The sequence below is a fragment of the Ochotona curzoniae genome, unplaced genomic scaffold (genome assembly GCF_017591425.1).
Source record: "Ochotona curzoniae isolate NIBS_2020 unplaced genomic scaffold, NIBS_Ocur_1.0 scaffold_2476, whole genome shotgun sequence".
NCBI classification, from domain to species: Eukaryota; Metazoa; Chordata; class Mammalia; order Lagomorpha; family Ochotonidae; genus Ochotona; species Ochotona curzoniae.
The window spans coordinates 12,682,019-12,704,905 of record NW_024467095.1 but is presented as its reverse complement, the minus strand read 5'-3'; the positions used below and the strand labels follow the sequence as shown (position 1 = coordinate 12,704,905).

General features: G+C 51.0%; 2 protein-coding genes across 10 annotated transcripts in view; one reads left to right on the top strand and one right to left on the bottom strand.

Annotated features, from left to right (window-relative positions):
- HBP1 (HMG-box transcription factor 1) overlaps nt 1-3,723 on the top strand; it is a 30,796-nt gene extending 27,073 nt beyond the window's left edge. The window contains exons 10-11 of the mRNA XM_041002475.1: nt 854-995; nt 2,639-3,723. Coding sequence (XP_040858409.1) covers nt 854-995; nt 2,639-2,656 — 160 coding nt within the window. The 3' untranslated portion in view covers nt 2,657-3,723. The remainder of the gene's footprint in view (nt 1-853; nt 996-2,638) is intronic.
- A 404-nt stretch (nt 3,724-4,127) lies between these two features.
- COG5 (component of oligomeric golgi complex 5) overlaps nt 4,128-22,887 on the bottom strand; it is a 215,546-nt gene continuing 196,786 nt past the window's right edge. For 7 of the 9 annotated variants that reach the window (XM_041002473.1, XM_041002465.1, XM_041002466.1 and 4 more), the window contains 5 exons: nt 21,967-22,204; nt 16,527-16,603; nt 8,953-9,079; nt 8,451-8,530; nt 4,128-4,838 (listed from right to left, as the gene is read on the bottom strand). In XM_041002473.1, coding sequence (XP_040858407.1) covers nt 4,724-4,838; nt 8,451-8,530; nt 8,953-9,079; nt 16,527-16,603; nt 21,967-22,204 — 637 coding nt within the window. In that variant the 3' untranslated portion in view covers nt 4,128-4,723. The remainder of the gene's footprint in view (nt 4,839-8,450; nt 8,531-8,952; nt 9,080-16,526; nt 16,604-21,966; nt 22,205-22,887) is intronic. The other 2 variants (XM_041002469.1, XM_041002470.1) reach the window with 2 other exon arrangements.

Here is a 22,887-nt window from a genome sequence, read left to right as displayed (position 1 = left end):
TACCATGCGTGTGCAGGGTCCCATGGCTTTGGACTGTCCTCCACTGTCTTCCCAGGCCACAAGCAGGGAGCTGGATGGGAAGCAGGGTCGCCAGGACTAGAACTGGTACCCATATGGGATAGCAGTGTGTGCAAGGTGAGGACTCCAGCCACCAGGCTACTGTGCTGGGCCCTTAAAACTTATTTTTAAAAAAACTGTGTGGGCCCGGCAGCGTGGCCTAGCGACTAAAGTCTTCGCCTTGAATGTTCCAGGATCCCATATGGGCACCCCGGTTCTAATCCCGGCAGCTCCACTTCCCATCCAGCTCCCTGTTTGTGGCCTGGGAAAGCAGTCAAGGATGGCTCAACCTTGGGACACTGCATCCACATGGGAGACCTGGAAGAAGTTCCTGGATCCTGGCTTCGGATCGGCATAGCATCGGCTGTTGCGCTCACTTGGGGAGTGAATCATCGGATGGAAGATCTTCCTCTCTGCCTCTCCTTCTCTCTGTATATCTGACTTTCCAATAAATAAATAAATCTTTTTTTTTTAAACTTGTGTGCCAGGAGAGATGCAGGGGCAATTTAAACAAATTTTTTTACTTTAAGTTATAGGATATTTGTTTGAATTCTAGCCATTGTGTATGTCATAGAAAATTGGAAATATTGGCACTGTCCCACGGGGGCTGTCAAGGTTGAGGCGGGCCATGAGTGTTGGGGTTTTACTGGAAATGTGACTAGTACAGCCTTGACCTTCTCGCTTCTCAGTGATGAGCAGGATAGTCCTGTCCTTTACATTTGTTTTTGAACCAAAACTTGATGTTTTATGAAACAAAATTCTTGCCTTCAGCATTTTGTGAATATTTATTTTACAGAGCCATAAGTGTGATCCTTGGTGACAGGTGGAAGAAGATGAAGAATGAGGAGAGACGGATGTACACGTTGGAAGCAAAGGCCTTGGCAGAAGAACAGAAACGCTTAAATCCTGACTGTTGGAAAAGGAAAAGAACCAACTCAGTATGTGTGCGCCGTCACTTCGTTACCTTGGGTTTCTCCGCAGGTTTCCGGCCTGGGGAGCAGTCCTGTAACCCTGCAAGGGCTGCGTAGATGCCCCTTTGCAGACACTGTTCTTCCCAATGTAATCATGCTTTCTTGAACGAAGAGTTGCCCCCCCACCCCTTCATGATTAAGTGCCATTTACTTAGTATCGAAATAGAAATTTCAGGCAGATTTCAAAAAGTATATGTCAGTGTCAAAGTTAGAGAAATAAATTCTGGGAAGTATTGCAAGTTGAACATCCCTGAATCAGAAATCCTAAATCCAAAACTGTATGTGTTACTCAAGTTTTGGGCTTGGGGTGCTTAACCAGTGAAGTCTATGCAAATATTCCCGGAGACAAAACTCCCAAGCAGAAGTTCTGGGTTTTAAGCCACCCCTCCCTGCCTTCCCAGACCACAGGCAGGGCGGGGGCTGGATGGGACATGAACTAGCACCCATATGAAGTCCCAGCACATGCAGCATGAGGATTTAGCCACTGAGCCATTGCACCAGGCTCTCCTTTTTAAGATTGATTTATTGGGCCTGGCACAGTGGCCTAGCAGCTAAAGTCATGTTGAATGCATTGGGATCCCATATGGGCGCTGATTTGAATCCCACTTCCCAACCGGCTCCCTGCTTGTGGCCTAGGAAAGCAGTCAAGGACAGCCTAAAGTCTTGGGACCCTGCACTCTCATGGGAGACCTAGAAGAGCTCCAGGCTCCTGGCTTCAGATTGGCTCAACTCCAGTTGGCAGTTGCAGTCACTTGGGGAGTGAATGATCAGAGGGAAGAACTTCCTCTCTGTTTCTCTTCTTTGTGTATCTGACTTTGCAATAAAAAAAATCTTTTAGAGATTTATTTATTTTAAATGGAAAGGCAGATCAGATTTTATTGAGAGGAAAGAAAAATCTTCCATCTACTGGTTCACTCCCCAAATAGCCACAATGGCTAGAGCTGCGCTGATATGAAGCCAGGAGCTTCTTCTGGGTCTCCCACGTGGGTGCAGGGTCCCAAGGCTTTGGCCTGTCCTCGACTGCTTTCCCAGGCCAATACCGGGATCCTGGAGCTTGGCAGGGAGGATTTAGCCAATGGAGCTACTGCCTTCCCCCTCCCCATCCCCTTTTAAAAAAGTTTTAATTTTTATTTTTGATAAGTTTTACATAGGTGATCAGGGTGAGGTCAAGGACTACGGGAAGGTGGGTGAGATCACCATTTCCACATCCCTTTTGTTTGCTTCCTCTATCTGGGGGAAGGTGGGAGTCAAGGAGAGCAGCCACACCCAGCCTCCCAAATGACTTGGGCCCTTTTTAATCTTAGCTTTTCATGACCGTTTCATAGGCTCAGGGATTTCCCTTCCACTTCCCCATGTAACTGCCTATACTGTTTACCATTATGGTTCTTAAGAATTTCTAAGGAGTCAGATGGAAATCCAGCTGAATTAGACTAGTTCATTCCTGTGAAGGGACTCTGTGCCTTTCTGTGTGTCTTCTCCCATCTCTGAGCCTTTCTCTCAGATTCTAGCAAATTGACTACAGTCATCTTTGTTACACACCTGGCTTTCAGATGGAGAGTCACTGTGCATTGGTTTGTGAACATTCACTGAGCTTAATTTTATTTCCACAGGGCTCACAACAACATTGAACCAGGATGCTTACGTTCTTAAGTCTGTATATTTGCCTAAACCTTGACTCGTGACTTAAGAGGATCCGCGGTCTCACCATCTGTCCTGAGCTCATGGGGCGACCGTAAGACACTGATAAGCATTGAGTCCTGAAATGGTTTTATTATATGAGTGAAGATTTGCTTTCTCCATTAGAGCATTAAGTAAGCTAAAACTATCAACATTGTAAACCAAATTGCCTTATTTTCCTTCCAAACTTCATATATGTCTATCAGGTAATATAGGCTTGAAATTGATATCCTGTGGTGCTAAAGTACAGTAGAAAGAGAGATGTGTATACATGTTTTATTTTAAGTTGTATGAAAGGAGAATTCAAAATACGTAACTGCTGTTATTGGCTCCTTCCTGCTTATGAATCCATATTGTGTACATGATGGAATGGAGCAGGAGCTGGGAGGCGGCCTTCCTGAGCACCCTCACGTGGCCCAGCATCTGTGCCAAACACAGGCGCTCTCAACTGGGCTGGTGCCAAGGCTGCCGGGACATGTGGCAGGTGGAAGGGGTCAGCACCCCAGTGGAAGGGCCACCTGTTGCAGTTAGCGTCAGCAATGTGGAGTTTATGCAGCAGGGGGCAGCACCCAGCCATTTTTTTCCAATGGAGACCTAGCCCAGGCCAAGGAAAACTTAGTTAATAGCATTGGGATATAGACACTGTAATGGTGCTATTAACAGTTTGACACCATTGTATTTTTTAACTTTGTGCTCTGTATCTCAGCCACGTATCTTAAATATATTTTGTCATCATATCTTTATGGTGGGGGCAGACTTTGCACTTGTCACAGTGCAACACTTGCACTTTACTTTCCTCCAGCTGTCTCAAGCGAGAGCAAACACATTGGCAATACAGCTGCTTTTGCTCTGCGCTACAATCATGGCTTCTTCTGTTACTTACCAAGTGGTGTTTCTGGTTAGGAATCACAGCTGTAAAATTGATTTCAGTTCATTACACTTCTTCATGATGTTGCCCCTAAATTTTGCACACTATATTCTTGTATATTATTTCAAATAAAATGAGAAAAAAGTTTTATCGCTGGCTTCTGCTTGGCGACTTTGATGTGCGAGTTGTCAGAAACAGGTGTAAGGAATGGACATACGGGGCATTTGCAACCTTCAGGACACTGGGGTTGTGTAAGTAGGAGGTTGCTGGTGGAGTGTTGTTTGAAGGCAACATGAGAAGAGGGAAGAGACTGATCGTCCCTCCTCAGAGAGCCGCAGTGCTTGGACCAGGCCCAGTGCCCTAAGTGGGGGCCTGCTGCTCTCCAGGCAGTTAGCCAGAGCTGGAGCCCAAGGGGAGCAGTGGGGACTCAAACCAGCGCCCATGTGGAATGCTGTTCTGCAGGTGCTGGCTTAAGTCACTGCACCAGAGTAGCACCTTTGGGATTTTTAAAATGTTAAGATTTAGCTTAAATCTATCAACTATCAAAAAAAGTCTTTATAGAAGAAACATTTTATTTGGCATCTTTTTCACAGGGTTAAATAGCCCCCAACATATTCCTCTAACAGGGATAGCGACAGTAGAAAGCAAGCCTTACTTTTAACTGAAGTAAGAACACAGAGCCCTTTAACTTCGCTCCAAGACAGGCCATATTGGAGTCACTGAAACTGTCAGAGAAGCACTGATGCCTGGTCCACACCCCCAGATGCACTAATCCTAGTAGGATTTCTAAAGCTCCCTGGTGATCTGAATGTGCAGCCCAGTGTGGGGACCTGGGCTCAGTATTTGATGAAGGTGGCAGGTTAGGAAGGCAGGGGGCTGGTCAGATTTGATCACACCTTTTAATAGCAGCAGGGACCTTTGGTGCGTTTCCCTAGTGACAGGATAGAAGTCAGACCTGCACACAAGCTGGAGGGGAGACAGGGCTGCCTGTCCTGGTAAGATCAGGGTCAGACTAATGGTGCCACTTGAAGTGTAAGTGCCACAAGGGTAACAGAAGGATCGTCAGGAAATCCAGCAAAGGAACAGTCAACAGCCGGCTGCATCGTGACTGCCAACTTACAATGTGGAGATCGACAAAGGTTGCGCATGACTACTCAAGGGCGGACAGGGCCTTCTGAAGGAGCTGCACCATGATGGGATAAACCGGAGCAAATTCTTTGCCTTCTCTGCTTCTCACAGACTGCACGTAAGCTTCCAGGGCACCCCTGAAAACCAGAATGGAAACCGTGTCAGGACTGGATGGAAACAAGACAGTTTCAATGGAAGGAAATACGGAGAAGTGAGCCCGTTTCTACAAATGCTGTGCCCAGCACCACAAGCTTTCAAACATTCACTGGTGGTGTTACCATGGTTACAGCAGTCGGCCTGCCTTGTACTTAGGCCTCTGGCCACACTCGGGTGCTCCGGCCTTCCCTTGGGTGCTGGTCCTGTTCCCCTGCTTTCCTAGTCCAAACACCTCAGACGGGCAGCGCTGGGTGGGGGAGCCTGCGCCCTGGGCTGTGCTGTGCAGGCTGTCCTCAGGCAGGGACAGCAGCAGGTGTGCTGCTGGGGGGTGGTGAGCAAGCCATGATTGGAATAAACTAGCCGACCACTCATGTTAGGCAAGTTACAGCATGAACAGTGGTTGGTACGCATTGCGGTGTGCGGCACCAATCTGTTCTCAGTAGGGGCTCACGCTGTTAGGGTGGGGGGGTCAGTCGCCTTCCTGCAGCCCAGCCTAGAGCCCTGCAGGCTTCCCGGGCTGGGTTTACCCCGACACTGGCAGAGATCACACAGCCCAGAGTCTAGGAGAGCTCTGGCCCAGCGTGGGAAGTGTTTGCCAGTCGCTGAGCTGGCTCATCTGTTTGAGTGGAGCTCTGGGAGTGAATGGCTCCCAGAATGTGCAGCTCCAGTTAGAGCAATGATTTTTGTCATAATCATGTTGTTTCTTACAAATGTCACACTTGGAGATTACAGCATTTCCACCAAGATTAAGTTAACCGCTCAGCTCAATCTCAACTTCCATTTAATTCTCAACTTTTTTTCTTTCCCAAGCAGAGAAGATAGTGCTTGGCTGGGTTAGTGCATTCTTTTTCTCAGCCCTGCAGGTCTAGGCCACTTCAGGAGGAAGCTTGAGATCTGCCAGCTCCATCTGGCAAGCCTCACCCGGCAGACCTGCGGGGCAGTGTCCCCCACCTACCCACCTGTCCTTCACTGTGGGGTGCCACTGCCCGTGCTCCCCTTCTGTGCTCACACACATCTCAGCAGGGCCAGCAGGGCCACCCGCATCTGTCCTGCCTGCTCGCCCAAGCTCTCCTCTCCCTCAGCCCCAGGGAAGCCTTCCAGACTGGAGCTGTCCGTGAGCTAGCCCAGGTCTTTGCCCATCCTCTTGTCTAGATGCCTTTGCCTGCTTTGTTCAGGTTCATCTCTTGGGATTTGGTGACCAAGCCTTTCCTAACCCCAGGCAGCACAGGAAAATAGTGCTGTGGGGTCACAGAACTTTGGGGGAAGGTCAGGCTTCAGCAGTGGCATCGTCATGCCTCGAGGGAGGCGGGAGCCAGCAGGTGGGAAGCCCCGAAGGCTGGCTCCACATGCAGGGTGCTAACTGCCCTCAGCTTGGACGCTCATTTCTTACCCAGTACCTTTCCTGGCACATCAGAGGGCACACGGCGTGCTCCTCGCCCGTCAGCGCTTTCTCTGGGCAGCTGGAGACCTGTCGTCCCTGCCACAATCCAAGCCCCCGTGCACTGAGGCACCGCAGTCAGCGTCTCCACGGGCTCGGCTGCCCTGGAGACTGGTGTGTGCCGGAGTGCATGCATGGCCACTCCAAGCTCTCGGCCCACGCAAAGGAGTGGGGGGCTAGGTCCCTGCAGTTAATAAACAGACAGATCAACCTAGCAGTTTCATCTGCATTCAAAGGAAAAGATGTTATGTAAGTGACATGGGATATAGGAGGAAGCTCAGAAATGAACTTGCTGAGCTTTTTTAAAAATTTTTGTATTCATCAAAACTACCACTGGAACTATGGGGAGAAAAACAGAATAAACTACCACCCACGTGAAAGCAGAGCAAGACTTTCAAGCACTTATTAAATTTCTTCATTTGCTTTGGCAAAACATTAGCTTTCTTGGAAGTCAGGCCAAGCATTATGTAAGAGCTAGGCTCAACTTGGCTGTTGTCACCAAATGAAGCTGATTCCCAACTGGGAGATGACAGACCCTAACCAGTGAACAAGCAGAGGGTATGGTGACACTGCCCTGTGTGACCTGGGACAATGAAGCTAGCTCCTGTTGGGCGTTACACGGTGCTGGCTGGGTGCTGAACAGGTGGCTGACTCTCACATTTTAACCAGGAGCTCAGACCTACACCCCAGCTCCCCTAGCTCCATGCATCCTCCTGCCGGCTCCAAGCCCAGCACAGAGCTGGTGGGTGTGTGGGGACCCAGCACTGCCCTCACCCAACACAGCCCCTGGCCTTGTCTGCTGTCCCGAGGGGCTGGGCACTCCACATGTAACAGAGCGTGTGCAGCTCTGGGGATTACTCCCACCAGCCTGTGCATGCCTGCTGTGATGTGCTGTACTCCCAGAGGGTCACTGCAGGGGGCGCTGGTGCTTCAGGGCAAGGGTGGTGGAGGCCGGAAACGCCTATGGAAACATAGGCCAACACTCAGTCCTGCAGACAGGCACTGGCCAGCCAGGGACTGCCCCTGTCTATGGGTGCTGCAGGTAGGGACCGGGATTACTCCAACTCTAGAATTCACTTGACCAATACTCATTCAAGCAACAGAGCTCTGCGGGACCAGGAGAAGCAGGCAGAGTTCGCTGTGTGCTCTTCATTCAGCAGCACCTGTTCTCCTGGCCTCAAGCAGCCCTACTTAATGCCAATTAAATTGATTCTGCTGGGAGGAGGCTAGCTATGATGTGACAAGCGCTGGCCCAGGAGCTACTGGGTCCGTCTACAGGGGAAAGGAGTGCAACCAGGGATGCTTGGAACTGCAGGTGCAACACGACGCGAGGGCCCTTCCTCGCCCAGAGCCCGGCCCCCAGCAGCAGCAGCTGCCTTCCCCTCTCCCCAAGGGAAGGCTCGACCTCTGCTCAGGGCCCAGGAGCGCTGGGAGCAGCGGTGGGAGGAGGGACTAGGGCCGGATTGAAGAGGCATGGCAACACCGTGGAGCCTCACTTTAGTGACTAAATATAGACTCAGCCATAGCACTGCTGCTGAAACCACTCAGGAGAGTTTTCAAGAAAACAGTTCTGTGATGTACCCACAGCAGGCAGCTGCCACTGTGCAGGAACTCACTCCTGCTTGCTTACAAGACACAAATGAACATTCCGCAGGCAACTGAGTCTTCTGTGACCCAGTGCATGGGGTGAGCGGAGTGAGACTTCCACAGTCACGGGAAACAAGCCCCCAGGGACCCTGACGATCCCCAGCTTCACCTCAGAGCCACGGCAACTTCCCCTGTTCCTGGGCCAGACGCTCACAGCCAAGGCCAGAGAAGCACAGGGCCCTAGGTCGTCTCATGAGCCACACAGGGCCCAAGCACTGGCGATGCCCATGGAGGCCAGAAGGCTCCTTGTTGGGGTCTCTCATCTGACAACGGGAGCGTGCCCCAGTCGCAGCTGCCAAGTCACAGCCGCAGCCTCTGCCCACTCCCCAACTGCGTTCCCAGGGCACCACTAGAGGCACATGGGCTTCAGCAGGCACGGGGAACACAGAAGAGGCGCGGGTCCAGGAGTGGGGACTGGGGTGTGCCCTTCAGTTCCACTGCTGAGTGCTCCACGCGCAGCCAGGAGGCCTGGCACAGCCGCCTGTGCACCGCCCCTTCCCTGCCTTACCTGATGAGGAGGAGCCTGTCTTTCTCCGCAGGGTGGTCGTCCAGCCACTGGGAGAAACGCGCATGGGACCACTCGGCCCTCTGCAGGGGTGAAAGACGAGGAGAGGAGAGTCAATGTGTCTGCTTCTATAGCCAGTGGCTGCAAGTGTTGGCTCGCAAAGCCCCTCCTGTGGACCCCCAGTGTGAGCTAGAAGGAAGGTGGCATAGGCCTTGGGCACCTTCCTACTACTGAACGGTTTTCTGGATTTGCCAGTTGACCGTTGGCCAGCAGAGCAAAGGGGCCCGCCACTGGAAGCTTCACACATGGGAATGACTTGTGCCAACAGACACATCTGGGATGGGACCGTGAGTTCCTACTCTCAAGACAGGTGGTGCCAGCCAGCGGTGCTTCCCTTGCCCAACCCACGGCCACTGTGGGAGGTGGACATCCACACTGCAGAGGCCGCTGTGGCCTCTACGCTGGCAGCCATGTGCGCATGTGGGCGCTGGCCGCACTGGGTTACCTGGAAGGGAGACCTGAGCTCGGCAGGTGCTCTCGTGAACAGGAACTGGATGATGATGCTGTACGGAATCACATCCCCCAGGGCAGGACTGTTAGCCACGTGTTCGTTGGTCTGGAAGAGCAGCGGCCTGGGAGGGAAAAGAGAAGCCACGGGAACTGGGCAGGATTCCCAAGGGTACACGGTGGGGGTCTGCCCGTGTGCCATGGTGCTCCTGGACCGGCTCGGGCTTCAGGGCCGCAGGTGCACGTGGCCAGGCTCTCACTAGCTGTGGCTCCCAAAGTCTCCCCTGACCCCTGTCTCGTTGGGCTGACGGGTCTGAAATAAACTGCCAGAGGACTCAGCAAAATTCCCTGGAAGGGCTTCTCCAGCTAACAGGCTAACATCTGATAATATACAAAAGTCAAGGCCGCCAGCAGGTGCAGCTGAAATTCTGACCTGGGCCAATCCTTTCAGCTTCAGGTTTGGAATCCTCTTTTGAGGGGGCTCTAGTCTAATGCAGGTGTAGTCAGATATTTCTACACAACATTGCAAAACAGCAATTACGTACTTTAATGTGTATGCAAAATACATGTAAATACATGGCTATACGAAATATGGAGACGTGTACCTGCTGAACAGTCACCACACAGTGTCTGCTGGCTCCTTCCTAAAACCAGAATGACTACTTTTACCATCCACAATTTCACAAGAGGATTGTACAGGAAGACCCACCCAGGACCCCCTAGCTCACGGGAAAGGTTGACAGGAGTGATCAGAAGCCATTATTTGTCTCTGGCTTTGAGCTCTGATGGGCAAGAGCAGAGCATGTGGGCTGGTTTGCTGGAGGCCCAGACGTGCCAGCAGTGCTGTGTCTTGCAGATGAAGCAAAGGCTGAGCTGTGTATGACAGCCCAGTATTCTGGTCTCTGGTTTTACCCCATCTTCGTGCTACCTACCATCTGTGAACCTACCAAGAAAACGAGGGGACTTCTGCCTGTGCTAATGAGGTGTGTGCAAGGGACGCACACACGGGGGGCGGGGGGGGACTAGTGACTGATCTACCCATGTCTGCGCCAGCTGCAAGCCAGCAGTGTTGACCTCGATCCCAGTCTCCCACATGGGTGCAGGGCCCCAAGCACTTGGGCCATCCTCCGCTGCCTTTCCAAGGCCATTAGCAGGGAGCTGGATCAGAAGTGGAGCAGTTGGGACTTGAATTCATGCCCAGATGGGATGCCAGCGCTTCAGGTGGCAGCTTTATTTGCTATACCATCATGCCAGCCCCTGGGGAAACTTGCTATTTGTGCTGTCAACTGCCAGAGAGCAATACAGGACACTAACCTTGACAAGTGGTCAGGTTCAGATCCCTTCCGTCTGAGGCCACCGGCCATGCCCCTGAACAGTGGTCACTACTGAGGGTGTTCTGTCTGTCCGAGGCCTCCCCTAAGTCCTCTCCTGTGGGGAAGACTGAGGCTCATGGACCACAGGGCTCCCAGTTCTGCCAACAGGGATCACCACACAGCTGTCCGCAGCACCAGCGGCCAAACAGCCTGAGCCAGTGGGGGGGGGGGGGCAGGCACGGCTTCCAGCCTTACAGAGGGTGGGATGGCAAGATGGCGGCGGAGGGCCCAGGCTTCACTCCCTTTCTGCCACAAGTTCACCTACCATCTCCAGGTAGCAGCACATCTGAGGACCTCGTGGACCCTCTGACAGCAAATGGACTCACTCTGCATGGGCCTTCCTCAGGGGGCAACAGTGGCCACCCCAAAAAGGGGTCCCCAGGCTGGTGCAACAGACCCCCAGCTTCCCCAACATCCCTAGACACTTTGAGGGAGCCCCTCTCCCATCTCGTCTTCTGGAGAACACAACATGGCTTCAGTCAGGGGAGCCCACCAGTAGGAAGACATTTCTCTCTCTGCCTTCCCAATAAAATGAAAATCAATAAAAATTTAAAAAACAAACCCAAACCAACCAGCTAAATTGGTGGTCGTAGGGGGGAAGATGTCAGAATGCGGGTAAAGGCACAAAGGTTTTCAACCAAACACAGGATGAAGCATCCAAACTCAAAGATAAAAACATCTTGGAAAGGCAAGCAATAAAAAACTTAGCACATCCAAGAAAATACCAGTACAGCTATCAGTGGAAGTGGTTTAAAATTAGATGTTAAAAAACGCTCAGCCTGCGGTGGCTAATCCTCTGCTTGGAGGGCCAGCAGCCCACGTTGGCGCCAGTTTGTGTCCCGGCTGCTCCTCTTCCCATGCAGCTCCCTGCCTGTGGCCTGGGCGAACAGCAGAGGACGGCCCAAGGCCGAGGACCCTGCACGCGTGTGGGGGGCCCTGGCTCTCGGCTTGAGTCTGGCCCAGCTCCAGCCTTGGCAGACATTTGGGGAGTGAACCAGCGGATGGAAGGTCTATTTCTCCTCCTCTCTGTGAATCTTTCAAATTTAAAAAAAAATACATTAAGAAACACCATTTTCTTTCAAAGCTGCCATTTGTCCTGCCTCTGGCTAATGAGAATGAGGCAGTTGATTCTGTCTTCCTTTTGACTTTGGCTTCAGGAAGTTAAAAGCCAAATTTGCAATTTTCCCACAGAAATGAAGCAGCAGGTTTGAGCATGTGTGTTTTGCTTCATTTTCCACCAACACATTCTAATGCAACCCCAGAAATGCTGTGAGAAGAAAGGAGGGCGGGGAAGGGAGAAGGCTGAGAGGAAGGGCGACGGAGGGGCAGCGCGAACCCTGGACACGTGGGCACACAGGGAGGCTGCTGCCCGCAGAAGCCAGGCCAGGGAAGACCAGCTCTTTGTATTACTTTATTATTATTATTTTTTAAGATTTTTATTGGAAAGGTAGATCAGATTTACAGAGAAGGAGACAGAAAGATCTTCCATCTGCTGGTTCACTCTCTGATGGCTGGAGCTGAGCTGATCCAAAGCCAGGAGCTTCTTTTGGGTCCCCTGTGTGAGTGCAGGGTCCCAAAGACTTGGGCCATCTCCACTGCTTTCCCAGGCCACAGGCAGGGAGCTGGACAGGAAATGGAGCAGCCAGGCTGCAAACCAGTGCCCATATGGGATCTCAGTGCTTACAAGGGGAGGATTAGCCAATTGAGCCATCGTGCTGAGCCCCCACCCCACTCCACCGCCACCTCATTTTAAAATGGAATCTTCCAGGCGGCCACTTGTCCCTTCTGAGTTCTGAATGGCAGCAGCTATTTCTCTGCCAAGGACCCACCTCGGGGACTTGCACAAAGACCCAGGGAAAGCAAGACTGGCATGTGTGGCACGCCACACCGACAATCAGCTGCCAACATCACAGACACCATTCCTGGTGCCAGTTCTGGATGGCTGAAGGAACAACGTCAGCCCTCCCTTCTCCCAGACTCCAGGTGGGATCCAAAATGAAGGTCAAAATGAAATCATCTCAAGTGTTTCTAAGGGACAAAAGAAAATGACTTCCAGTGTTCTCAAAGTCAGCTGCCCACAAAATCATCTCAGATTCTAAACACGGCAGCACTTTGCAGCCAGTGGGTAGTGTTAATTAGTCAAGTATCAGGTCCTGTTAGAGTGACAGCAGGCAGGGTCACAGCTAGTGGCTTCGCGGCCATGGGCATGCTGCTGCTGTGTCCTCGCCCAGTGTCAGCGGACCCTCCCTAGCACCTGTTGCCACCCTGCTCCTAAGCCTTCTGGTTGAAGGCCCAGGACCACAGCAGGAGCACTGAATTTGGGCACAGAAATGGACAGAAGGGGACAGGGTGCAGACAGCTGTCCTTCCTGCCCAGGACAGATCAGTGGTCTAAGAGAAGAATGCTGGAGGCCTCGCGGGGTGGCTGGCCACCAAGGAGGCTCCACAGGGAGACCTGGGGTGCAGCATAGGACACATGGGTCCCTGCAGGGGGTAGCCCCTCAAGCCAAAGGCCGCAGCAAAGCAGAGAGACACACACGCAGGCCAGGAGGGGTCTCAGGCAGGGACGGCTGCAGGGAGAGAAGGCTTGCAGCCACAGGTGCCTGGCTGACATCTGCTTAGGTGGTACATACTAATATGCCACCGCTGTCACTGCACCAGGCAGGGGAAGCCAGGGGGACTTTGTGACCCAGGGGCAGGGGTCACAGGCATGGGCTCTGGACTCTCCCACATTGCAGCCCTGGCCACTTTCCCGCTCTAAGCTTGTTCCCCAGGCTTTGGCCAGGCAGGAACTAATGACCCCAGAATTGCCAACAAGAACCACAGAGCTTGCTGTTCACAGGCCCAGCGGAGTAGGCGGTGGTGCCAGCCCAGGCAGCAGGATCAGGCTGCGCTGGAATCTGAGAGTTGACACTGCGAATCCAGGAAGACTGGGGAAACAGCTCCTGGGTTCATGCGTGTAAGCAAGGCATGGGACAGGATGCAGCTGGGGTCTTGCTGCTCCAAGTGCTAAAAGAAGAAGCTGCCAGGAGGCCGTCAGCTCCTTCACAACTCACAGGCCCAGCGGTGGGCACTGGGAGTGTCTTTGCCAACACTGCATGCTCACCCCCTTGCTGCTCCTGCATGTACAAACTACAAGCCACTTGGTCACCCACAGTCCCGGTCTGGCCGCCCTGGAGAGATTCCTTCTCTCTTGCCTACCCCTGCATGGTAACAGAGCTCCTGGCCGTGCAGGCTGTGGACACCGTCAGGGAGAGAGTACCCCCTCCAGAGCAAGGGAGGGGCCCGCAGGAGCCGGTGAAGGGCATTTGGGCCCCTCTGGGTCCCTCAAGTCTCACGAAGCTCTGCACAGACAGCGCCACAGGTCAGCCCCTGGGGCCTCTGGCCTGCGGAAGCTGGGGCCAGCTGCGGGGACTGCACCATGCTGCAGAGGGACAGCCACGGACGGGGGCAGGGCAGCTCTGACACGTGTGTCCAGGGTAGAAATGTAAATTACCTGCCGGGGGCGGGGGTGCTGGGGCTAATGTCAGCAGCTCTCCAAGGCCGCATGCTGTCCTGGGCACAGGCTTTCCTGCTGCAGGGGAGCCACGCTGGAGACAGCAGAATGTAAATGCGTGTGGGGAACCGGCTGCCTTAATCAGACAGTCCACTCGGATTACTGTCAGGATCCAGTGCCCCACGGCACATGGCTGCGTGGCAGGGGAGGGCAACGTGTGCTGAGGTCCAGGAGCACGCCCCAGTGTGGGTGCAGGGGTGGGGTGATGTGCAGCGGGGGTCCAAGCAGGGGCTCTCAGGCTGGGCCATCCCCTCCTGCAAGGGCCCCCACCGACCTCCCTGGCTGCCACAGCCTCTAATTCAGGACAGAGCCCCCCGCAGCCGGGCATTTGGCCGGGCCGGGCCTGCCAATTTTCCTTGCCTTTCCTGACCCTTTCCTGGGTAAAGCCTTGTGTATTTTATATTGTGTTTTTGCTCCTTGGTTACTGTGTCAAGGGAAAAACAAGGCAAAGGGAACTTAAGACCCTGCACCCGTGTGGGATACCTGGAAGAGGTTCCTGGATCCTGGCTTCGGATCGGCACAGCATCTGCCGATTGCAGTCACTTGGGGAGTGAATCAGCAGACAAAAGATCTTTCTCTCTGTATATCTAACTTTCCAATGAGAAAGAAATATATCTTAAAAAAAGTTTTTGCAAGCCCACTGGCTTCTATCAGAAATTGGTCTTACCTGAACCTCACCCTCAGAACTGCTATCTTCACACAATGGCACAGCTTTAACATCGCTTGGATAACGGTCCTGATGCCTCAGCACATAGGAAATAACGCTTACTCTGACACACACAACAAACAGACGCAGGACCACAGAGATAACTCTATGTAGCAAATGCCACATTGCAACTCCCTGCAATATCCAGTTGGTTAATACCTTCTAGTATGTTGACTGACTCAACTAGCTAGGTTACACCTTGTTTAAGGTCGAGTTAATTTGGGTCCAGTGTTGTGGATAGCACGTCAAGTCACCATTTGCAATGTTGGCATCCCATATGGGTGCCAGTTTTTGTCCTGGCCACCCCACTTCCAATCCAGCTCCCTACTAATGTGCCAGGGCAAGCAACAGAAGATGGCTCCAGTACTTGGGCCCCTGAACCCCCATGAGAGACCCACAAGAGGCTCTGGGTTCCTAGCTTTGACCTGGCTCAGCCCATTCATCGCAGCCACTTGGGGAGTGAACCAGTGGATGGAAGATCTTTCCGTATCTCCCTGTCTGTAACTTTTTGAAAGAAATACATCTTGGGTAAAAAATTATTTTTATGGTACAGAAAATGACTAATAGATTGGAAACCTCAAGGCCTCATAATCGCTCAACCCAATCATATTCAATAGTTACAGAACCCTACGGGAATAAAGAGAAAATACACACAAAAAGGTGTGTGTGGGGGGAGATAAAAAAAATAAGAAAATAAAAGCAACTTCCGCTGGGAAGATCTGGTCCAGGGAAGTTGCCAACAGTACTCGAGATTGCGTTTTAAGTTTTCCTGAAACCTCCCTGTGTAACAGGTGTGAACATTCACATGGGAAACAGTACAACTTAGGCCCCCATGTTCAAGTTAGAGAACAGCACAGAAACTCTGCCCATGACCAACGTCAGAGGGAAGCGTAGGGCTCCCTTTTCGCCACCCCAGGGTTCTTCCGTCCCCTGTTCTCCCGGCTGCTCTCCCACCACAGCTTGCTGGCCGGAGGGGAGAAGTGGCTGCTGTGAGGGTACCACCTAGTTTCCAGCATGCCTGTGCGCTGCCCAGACCACCACCGAAGCACGTTCCGACGGCACTGTGCTGCTGGCGGCGGCTCACATCGGGCCGCGTTCTAAGCTGCGGATCCTTGCAGCCCCTGGGGCTGGCCATCTTTACAAACGCATTTTCTACACGTGCTGTTGCGTGACACCCCCTGGTTTGTTAACAGGAAGTCATACAAGCAACAGCTCATCTTCTCAAGTTTGAAACCCCAATCAGGACATTAGCCAGTGTTTCTTAAAATCTGAATTGACAAAAGCCTATTCGAGTGGAGAAATAATTTTCTCTGTGAAACTGCTAGACCCGTGGGCCCCGAGTAGAAACCAGCTCTGTGTTTCTCTTTCTGAGCTGCTCTCTGGGACACTCGGGGTCAGTTCTGCGCTCAGCTGTCGTCTACCACGTTCAGAGTCACTGCCGCCTGCCTTCACTCAACTCAGATTTTATAAACATTCGGTTCAGGGGTTCTGTACTTTCCCATCTTGGAACATAAACTAAAACCTTTTCAGAAGGAGACGAGTGAAAAACAGCACAGAAACACAGGGCTGTCTCAGAAAAAAGATGTCTGTGTAACCCTAGCCCGCCTGCTATTACTAGCCAACACATTCCTGCAAGAACGGGAGCAAAATGGAAGAAAACAACCCCTCACGAGGAACGCTCAATCTCGTGACTGTAGTTCACTCAGACAGGGAGAATCAAACATACCCACCCACTACCTTCTCAGTCCTCGCACAAGATTCTCTATGGGCTTCTAATCTGAAGAGTACCTTTTAAAGTGACTCATGAAATTATCCTTTATTGTAAGCAAAGAAAAACATGAAGGAATGCTGGCAATTTTATACAGTTCCATCTAGATAGGAGGAAAAGATTTACTCACAGAATAAGAACACGTTAGCCAATCAATGATTAGGTCTTACCTGAATGACCTCAGCATTCGATACGATCTTCCTAAGTCAGACACTCGCCTGCAGAACGGACCCACGGCCAACTCCATCTGCAACGCCAAGACATTCATTCCACGGTGTGTCAGGGTTGTGCGCAAGGTCAGTGAGGGCCACCCCGCAACATGGAGCTGGAGTTTACCGCAAACTTCATCTTTAGCTAGACTACAGGCACATGCTGAAAGCCAACGAAGCTTACTAAAAGTTCTCTCTCTATATATATATACATATATATATATATTTTTTTTTTTGCAGGAAATAGCCTACAATGAGGCAAGTCCTTCACAATGATACAAGAGATGGTTTTTGATGTCTAGCAGGAAGAAATTTGTATTGTTTCTCTATTGACAAATCATGAAAACTAAAGTTTGCAAGACTGCGCCTCTACTTTAAGCAGGTATCCTAAGTCTCTTTATTTATATACACACCCCACACATATAGAGCTCTCATCCACTGGTTCAGTCCCTGAATGCCTGCAATACCTAGGGCTGGGCCAGGCTGAAGCCAGGTCTCGTACGTGGGTGGCAGAGCCAATGCTGTTGGCTTCCAGTAATCTGGAATCAGGAGCTATAGTCGGAAACTGAACTCACACACGCTGACATGGGATGCGAGTTATTCTAATTACATCTTAGCTGCTGGGCCAAACACCGGCTTTCACAAGTGACTTTTTATTTGTTATATTCAGTCTAGATGATGACAAAGTTTTACCAGTGTAACCCCGTGATAAAAGCACTAACTCTGGAGCTCCAAGGAACATATCTGTGCCACAAGTCCAAAGTTGTGGTTGCTAGTTTCATGACCCTTGACCCTGGACAAGTTACTTGAGGTAAGTCACAGGTCTGTCGTCTGTAAAGTAGAAACAACAGTCCCTACTGACTGTGCATACTGACAGGGAACTGCCACGTGCTGGGCAGGCGAGTGCTCCTGAAGTGCTAGCAATTACGACTGCCATTAAAAAACTACCGCCCGGTCCTAGCTTCTCTGCTTCCAATTCAGCTTCCTGGGAAGAGAGTCTCACACCATGGTGGGAGACCCAGATGGAGTTTAAGGCTCATGGCTTCAACCTGGACCAACCTCTGCCAGTATGGCCATTTGAAGAACGCACCAGCAGGTGAAGGAACGTGTGTGTCTTTCCCTTTCTCTTAGTCACTCTGCCTTTCAAACAGAAAAATGAAATTAAAAAAAAGCAGCTTGGGATGTTCATGTTCCATGTAAGAGTAGATGGCTCCAAGACCCAGCTTCCCTCCTAACTCCTGCTTCCTGCTGAAGTGCACCTGGGAGGCAGAGCTCATGGCTCCCGGGCTTGGGTCCCTGCCACTCGCACGGGAGACCTGGACTGCGTCCCCAAGTCCTGGCTATGACCTGACCCAGCTCTGGCTCTCCCGAGCATTTAAGAAAAGAACCAGTGGGAAGGAGATCCAGCCACCTTTCTTTCTCTGAAATTAAAAAAGAACAACAAGCTGGTTTGAAGTTTATAATTGTACAATTTTTTAAATTCCTGTGCAGCTTTTTCAAAATATCCACTTCTATGAACTTTCTGAAGAACCCTCATCCATGATTTCAAATTGTTTGCACCAAAATAGACTTGACCTTTAATTTCACTTTCAATGAACTTTTTGAAGGACCTTCAAATACACAGACACATAAGGGCCATTGTTAAACAAAACGATATGTGCTGTACCGTCTGTATGACAAAATGAAGGGCAGCTTTTGAGAAACTCTTAGGGATGAACAGGGCCTGGTTCATCACTTCAGAGTGTACGAAAGACACAGAACGCACACACTCCGTCCTAGAGGGAGCACTCGCACGGATGGAAAACGATCCAAAACACCCACGAACAAATAAACAAAATAAGGGAAATCTACAGAAGGAGAAGTCAGGGTTTTTGCCAGCACTACATGACAGAACCGCTGCGAGCCAGTGGTCACTCAGCAGCCGGTGGGACAGGCTGTTCCCGGGGACCTGTTCATTCACTTGGGTGGGAGTTCCTGGTTTCTTTTAGAATATAAAGAATATGAGCGCAAAGCGCAAATGTGATCATGCGTCTGATTGGCTAACTCCATTCAGAAGTCTCTGTGTGTGCGTAACTGCGCACACTGAAATTAAGTGATGTGTTTTTCATGAATGTCTTTGTTATTTTGGTCTCCACTGCCCTGGTGGCTCGTCTGCAATGATCAGACCGAGTCAGCTCTGGCCAGCGCTGAGCACGACGAGATGCTAACACAAAGGACAAACCGTGACGCGAGAGTCGCTGTGAGTTCACTACCAGTGTGGAAAAGTCCTAGGCCACGGGACAACTGCCAACAGTTAAATGTCCATCTCTCATCCATCCATCACGGGTCTCCAAAGCATTGAAAAGCATTTTCTTCTGCCAGGGTTCCATGAAACAATGGGGGCCACATGCTAAAGGACAGCAGTGTCCCTTTCAGACCCTACAAAGTAGCCTGGCCAGGGCGGAGGGAGGGAGCGGTCAGCTGCAGGAGGTGAGCTAATTACGGCTGCTTCCAACGCACACTGGCCATTTGGTCAACCACAGGGCATTTCTGGAAACTCCTGACACGGCTTGGACACCAAAGGCGCTGGAATCACAACAGAAATTAGAGTTCTGATTATCCTGCTTTCTAAATTTTGATTCGCAAGCACTGGGTCAGAGACACATGAAGGTAGACTCAAAGGGCGCCAGCAGGCCTGTAGATACAAACAGCCCACAGTACCCCAACAACAGTCATCCTTCCCTTAGGGCAGGGAGTCGGGGAGAAGCAGGTGCACATCCACTCTCCATCAGAAGGACCCCCACAGCCTGGCACAAGTACACCGTGTTTAGAAGTGCTGTGTGATTAGTGTAGACACCAAGACCATGTGGGTCACAGCAGGGAATTAATTACCTGTGGGAAAGCACCTCCTGCCCATGACCTGCTTCCTAAGGGGACAGGATGCTGGCACTTCCCTCCAGATGGCACCCTGTGACCAAGCTCCTGGCACAAGGTGGGAGGGGAGGGAGGGGCAACCAGGCTCTTAAAGAAGCCCTTAACAGATCACCACCCATCTGCAACCGGACTGGATGTTGGACAACCAGCACCCTCAAGTCGACCGCTCCCTTTGTAAACTCCTGCTCTTCTTGGTACCTATGCCAGAACCACAGCATTTTTATCACAAGAACACTTTTCAACCTAGAGACAACCGGTGCATTCGCGAAGCCTGTGACCTCCATGGCATTGCTGAATTTTGAATATAAATTGGCAGAACTTCCAATAATGCGGCATTGGAAGGCTTTCTCTGCCCCAGGTGATGCCTGTCATGAATATAAATGTCAAGGCAATGCTATTTAAGTGTTTTGACTGAACCCAGAAAAACATTTCCAGCTAGGTACAGTTCTGAAAGCTGAGGTGCAACAACACCTAACTGCATTGTGACAAGAAACCAAACCAAATGAAACACACAATTTTTAAAAACCACCTCATGTTTAAAGTTTACTTGAAAAAATGGGGGCAGAGAGGATCATGACAGAATGGCTGGACACTTGCCAAAGTTACTGATCATCGACATGATCAGCAGTGCCAGCGCGTCCACCTGCCCTCCTGTGCCCAGGACCTACAGGCAAGCCATCATCCCAAGGTGAGTGGTGGGAGGGGAAGGCGGTGTGCAAACTGGGGCACGGGGCATGCAGGAACAGGAAGGACGCCTGCCCCACACCACACAGACCACAGTAAGCAACTGCCTACTGCAGGGTTGGAACACATACTCTCTCCACTGATTGGCTGCTGTGTGCAATGCCTTTTCCACACTGAAGAGGCAGAAAACACAAGTTAGCACACGCTAGCACCAACAGCGGAGTCTCGGTTGTCTGAAGAGACCTAAGAAAAGTTGGGAATTTAGGGTCACAAATCTTCAGAACAGAGCAATGTCAAACACAGTTCTAAATAGCGTGAGCTTGCAGGACTGGAAGCCGGACCCTACTGCTGGCTCCAACAGCAGCAAGGGTTAAAGGACGATACTCCCCATCTTTCAGGTCTCATAAGGGAACAGATCATTAAGAGAAAATGCGAAAACAACAAGCCTCTCTCCTACAGCACTCTCATTTTGGCCATCACTGTGCGGCTGCCACTTTAATTGGACTTGAAGTGCTGCCTCCAGGAAAGTGACTCAAGAGCCAGCTGGAGCAGAATGCAAATCAGTCGGTGGGGGGTGGGCGCCCAAGGGAGAGGAGGATGGGCGAGGACAGACACCATCAGGAGGGGAGGGGAGAGGGCAGAGCTCACTGAGTGCTAGGAGCGGTAACCCTGCGCAAAGACAAGGAAGACAGAGCCCGTGGCTACCTCTCCGTGAGCCGCGTTCACCTGTGCAACCAAGCAGAACGTGCAGGCTCCTGGCATGGAACGGACACCAAGGAAAAGGTGAAAAGTCACCAGACATTTTTTCACGAGGTACCTACTTAAGGCAAATTTCCCAAAGGCGGGCACTTTTTTGTGATCTAGTGGCCTCAAGGATATCATCTGATGAAGAAAATGACTAACTGCTGGAGGAGAAAAACAAGCAACAAAACTTGAAATTTCCGGTTTGGGGCTTGTGTTCCCTGTCTGGGGAAGCTGACAACCAAAACCCTGGTGAGCAGAATCCTCCCAGGTCCCTTCCTCAGTGGACACACACCACACCCCGACACTAGCACGCGCCTAGTAGCTTTGAAAGCCTAAAGAATGATTTCCGTAAAAGTGAGCATCTCTGCTCTTTCAGTGAAAGTTTGAGTGTTTTGTCTTAAAATCTGTCTAAAGCAAAGCTGTTTCTCTCTGTGAGATTTGATTTTGGTCCTTCTATTTTAAAGGTGTCATTTTCTCTTACCTACATCAGATACCTTGGAATCATTTCAAGGCTGGCCACAGACAAGAACCGAACTCAACTTCCTCGAGGGAGACTAACCTGACTGTCCACCTGACCCAGCGGGCAGCCCCGTGAACCTGAGCTGGTCCTGGGGTGTGGCTGCTGCAGGAGCTCCTCCCCCTCCTCCGCAGGAACCCCCTTCCCACTGCCGGAAAGGCTGTTCCTCTGCCTGGCATTGCCCAGCAAGCTCAGTGAACTTCCTCTATCAGTACTGACCTAAAGAACAGCTAAAAAGCCCCAGAGTATGTCAAAACAGAAAACGATTGTGTTCCTGTGGAACAAACTATTTTACCTTGACCTTGAAATATCAAAGATGAAGAAGGATGACTATTTAGTTAAATGCTCATGCAAAAAAAAAAATTCACTGAAAGTATTTTTACATTCTCTTTTTGTCCCTTTACCAATTAGGCTTAAGTGAGTTTACTTTTCTTTATTCTATCAATCTTTAAAAACATGGGTGAATACAGATTTAGTATTTTACTGAACACATCCCATTTAAGACCAAAACATTTCCCACGTGGTAGTGACATATCCGTTTACCTGTGCGAAATCGGCAGCAAGTCGCATTTTCCCACCTTCACCAAGGGGTCTTATGAGACTTGCATGGCGGATAAAAAGTTCAATGGCTCTTTGGGCAATAGCTTCGGTGTTGTCAAAGACAAAATCGGAGCATTCGAAGTGTTTGAAGTAGTCACTCATGACCCTGGCAATGAAACCCTGCAGTTCCTTCATGTACAAAGAACAAGGAACATCGGGCTTCGCTGGGCCAGACACGGACCTGCGGAAGAACAAACAGCTGTTCTCAGGCTCGAGGCACCTGCTGCACGGCCACCCCCTCTGGCCGCTCCCTCAGCAACTCTGCTCCCTTCCTGGCCTACAGTGTCAAGAACACACAACAGTGCTCCAAAGGCCTTCACGGTGCCCCAACTTTCACCAATGCTGGCAGAACTGACTCCTGAAGGAACTTCAGAATCCATTTACCTAAAGACTACGAATGGAATAGATAACCGCTGCCCTGGTTGGAGCTCAGGAGCCTGTCTGCACGGTGGCCGCTGGCGGCCCCTGACCTCACAGCTGTCCCTCCGCTCTGGAGTCAGCCTGCCTCAGTGAACGTATCAATAATGGATCCTGAAGCAGCATTTTCTATTTTGCAGAGACAGAAATGCTGCCTTCCCCAAACAAGCTCTTGGCAAAGGCATCTCTGCTCTTGTGCTGTTTATTCAGATCTGTCCAATAGCAGGAGTCTGACTGTGGGACCAGTTATATAACGATACACATGGTGTGCAATTTCTCCCTCCAGATGATGAGGTTTGGAAAAGCTTTAATTTGGATCAGCAGATGATGGCAGCTGATGCACCAGGATACACTATTTATAATTTATCAATGCTTATAATTGCCCTTTAAAGCATATATTAAAAGAATGTGAAATATTTATAGGAACAAGAATTACGGCAAAATTAG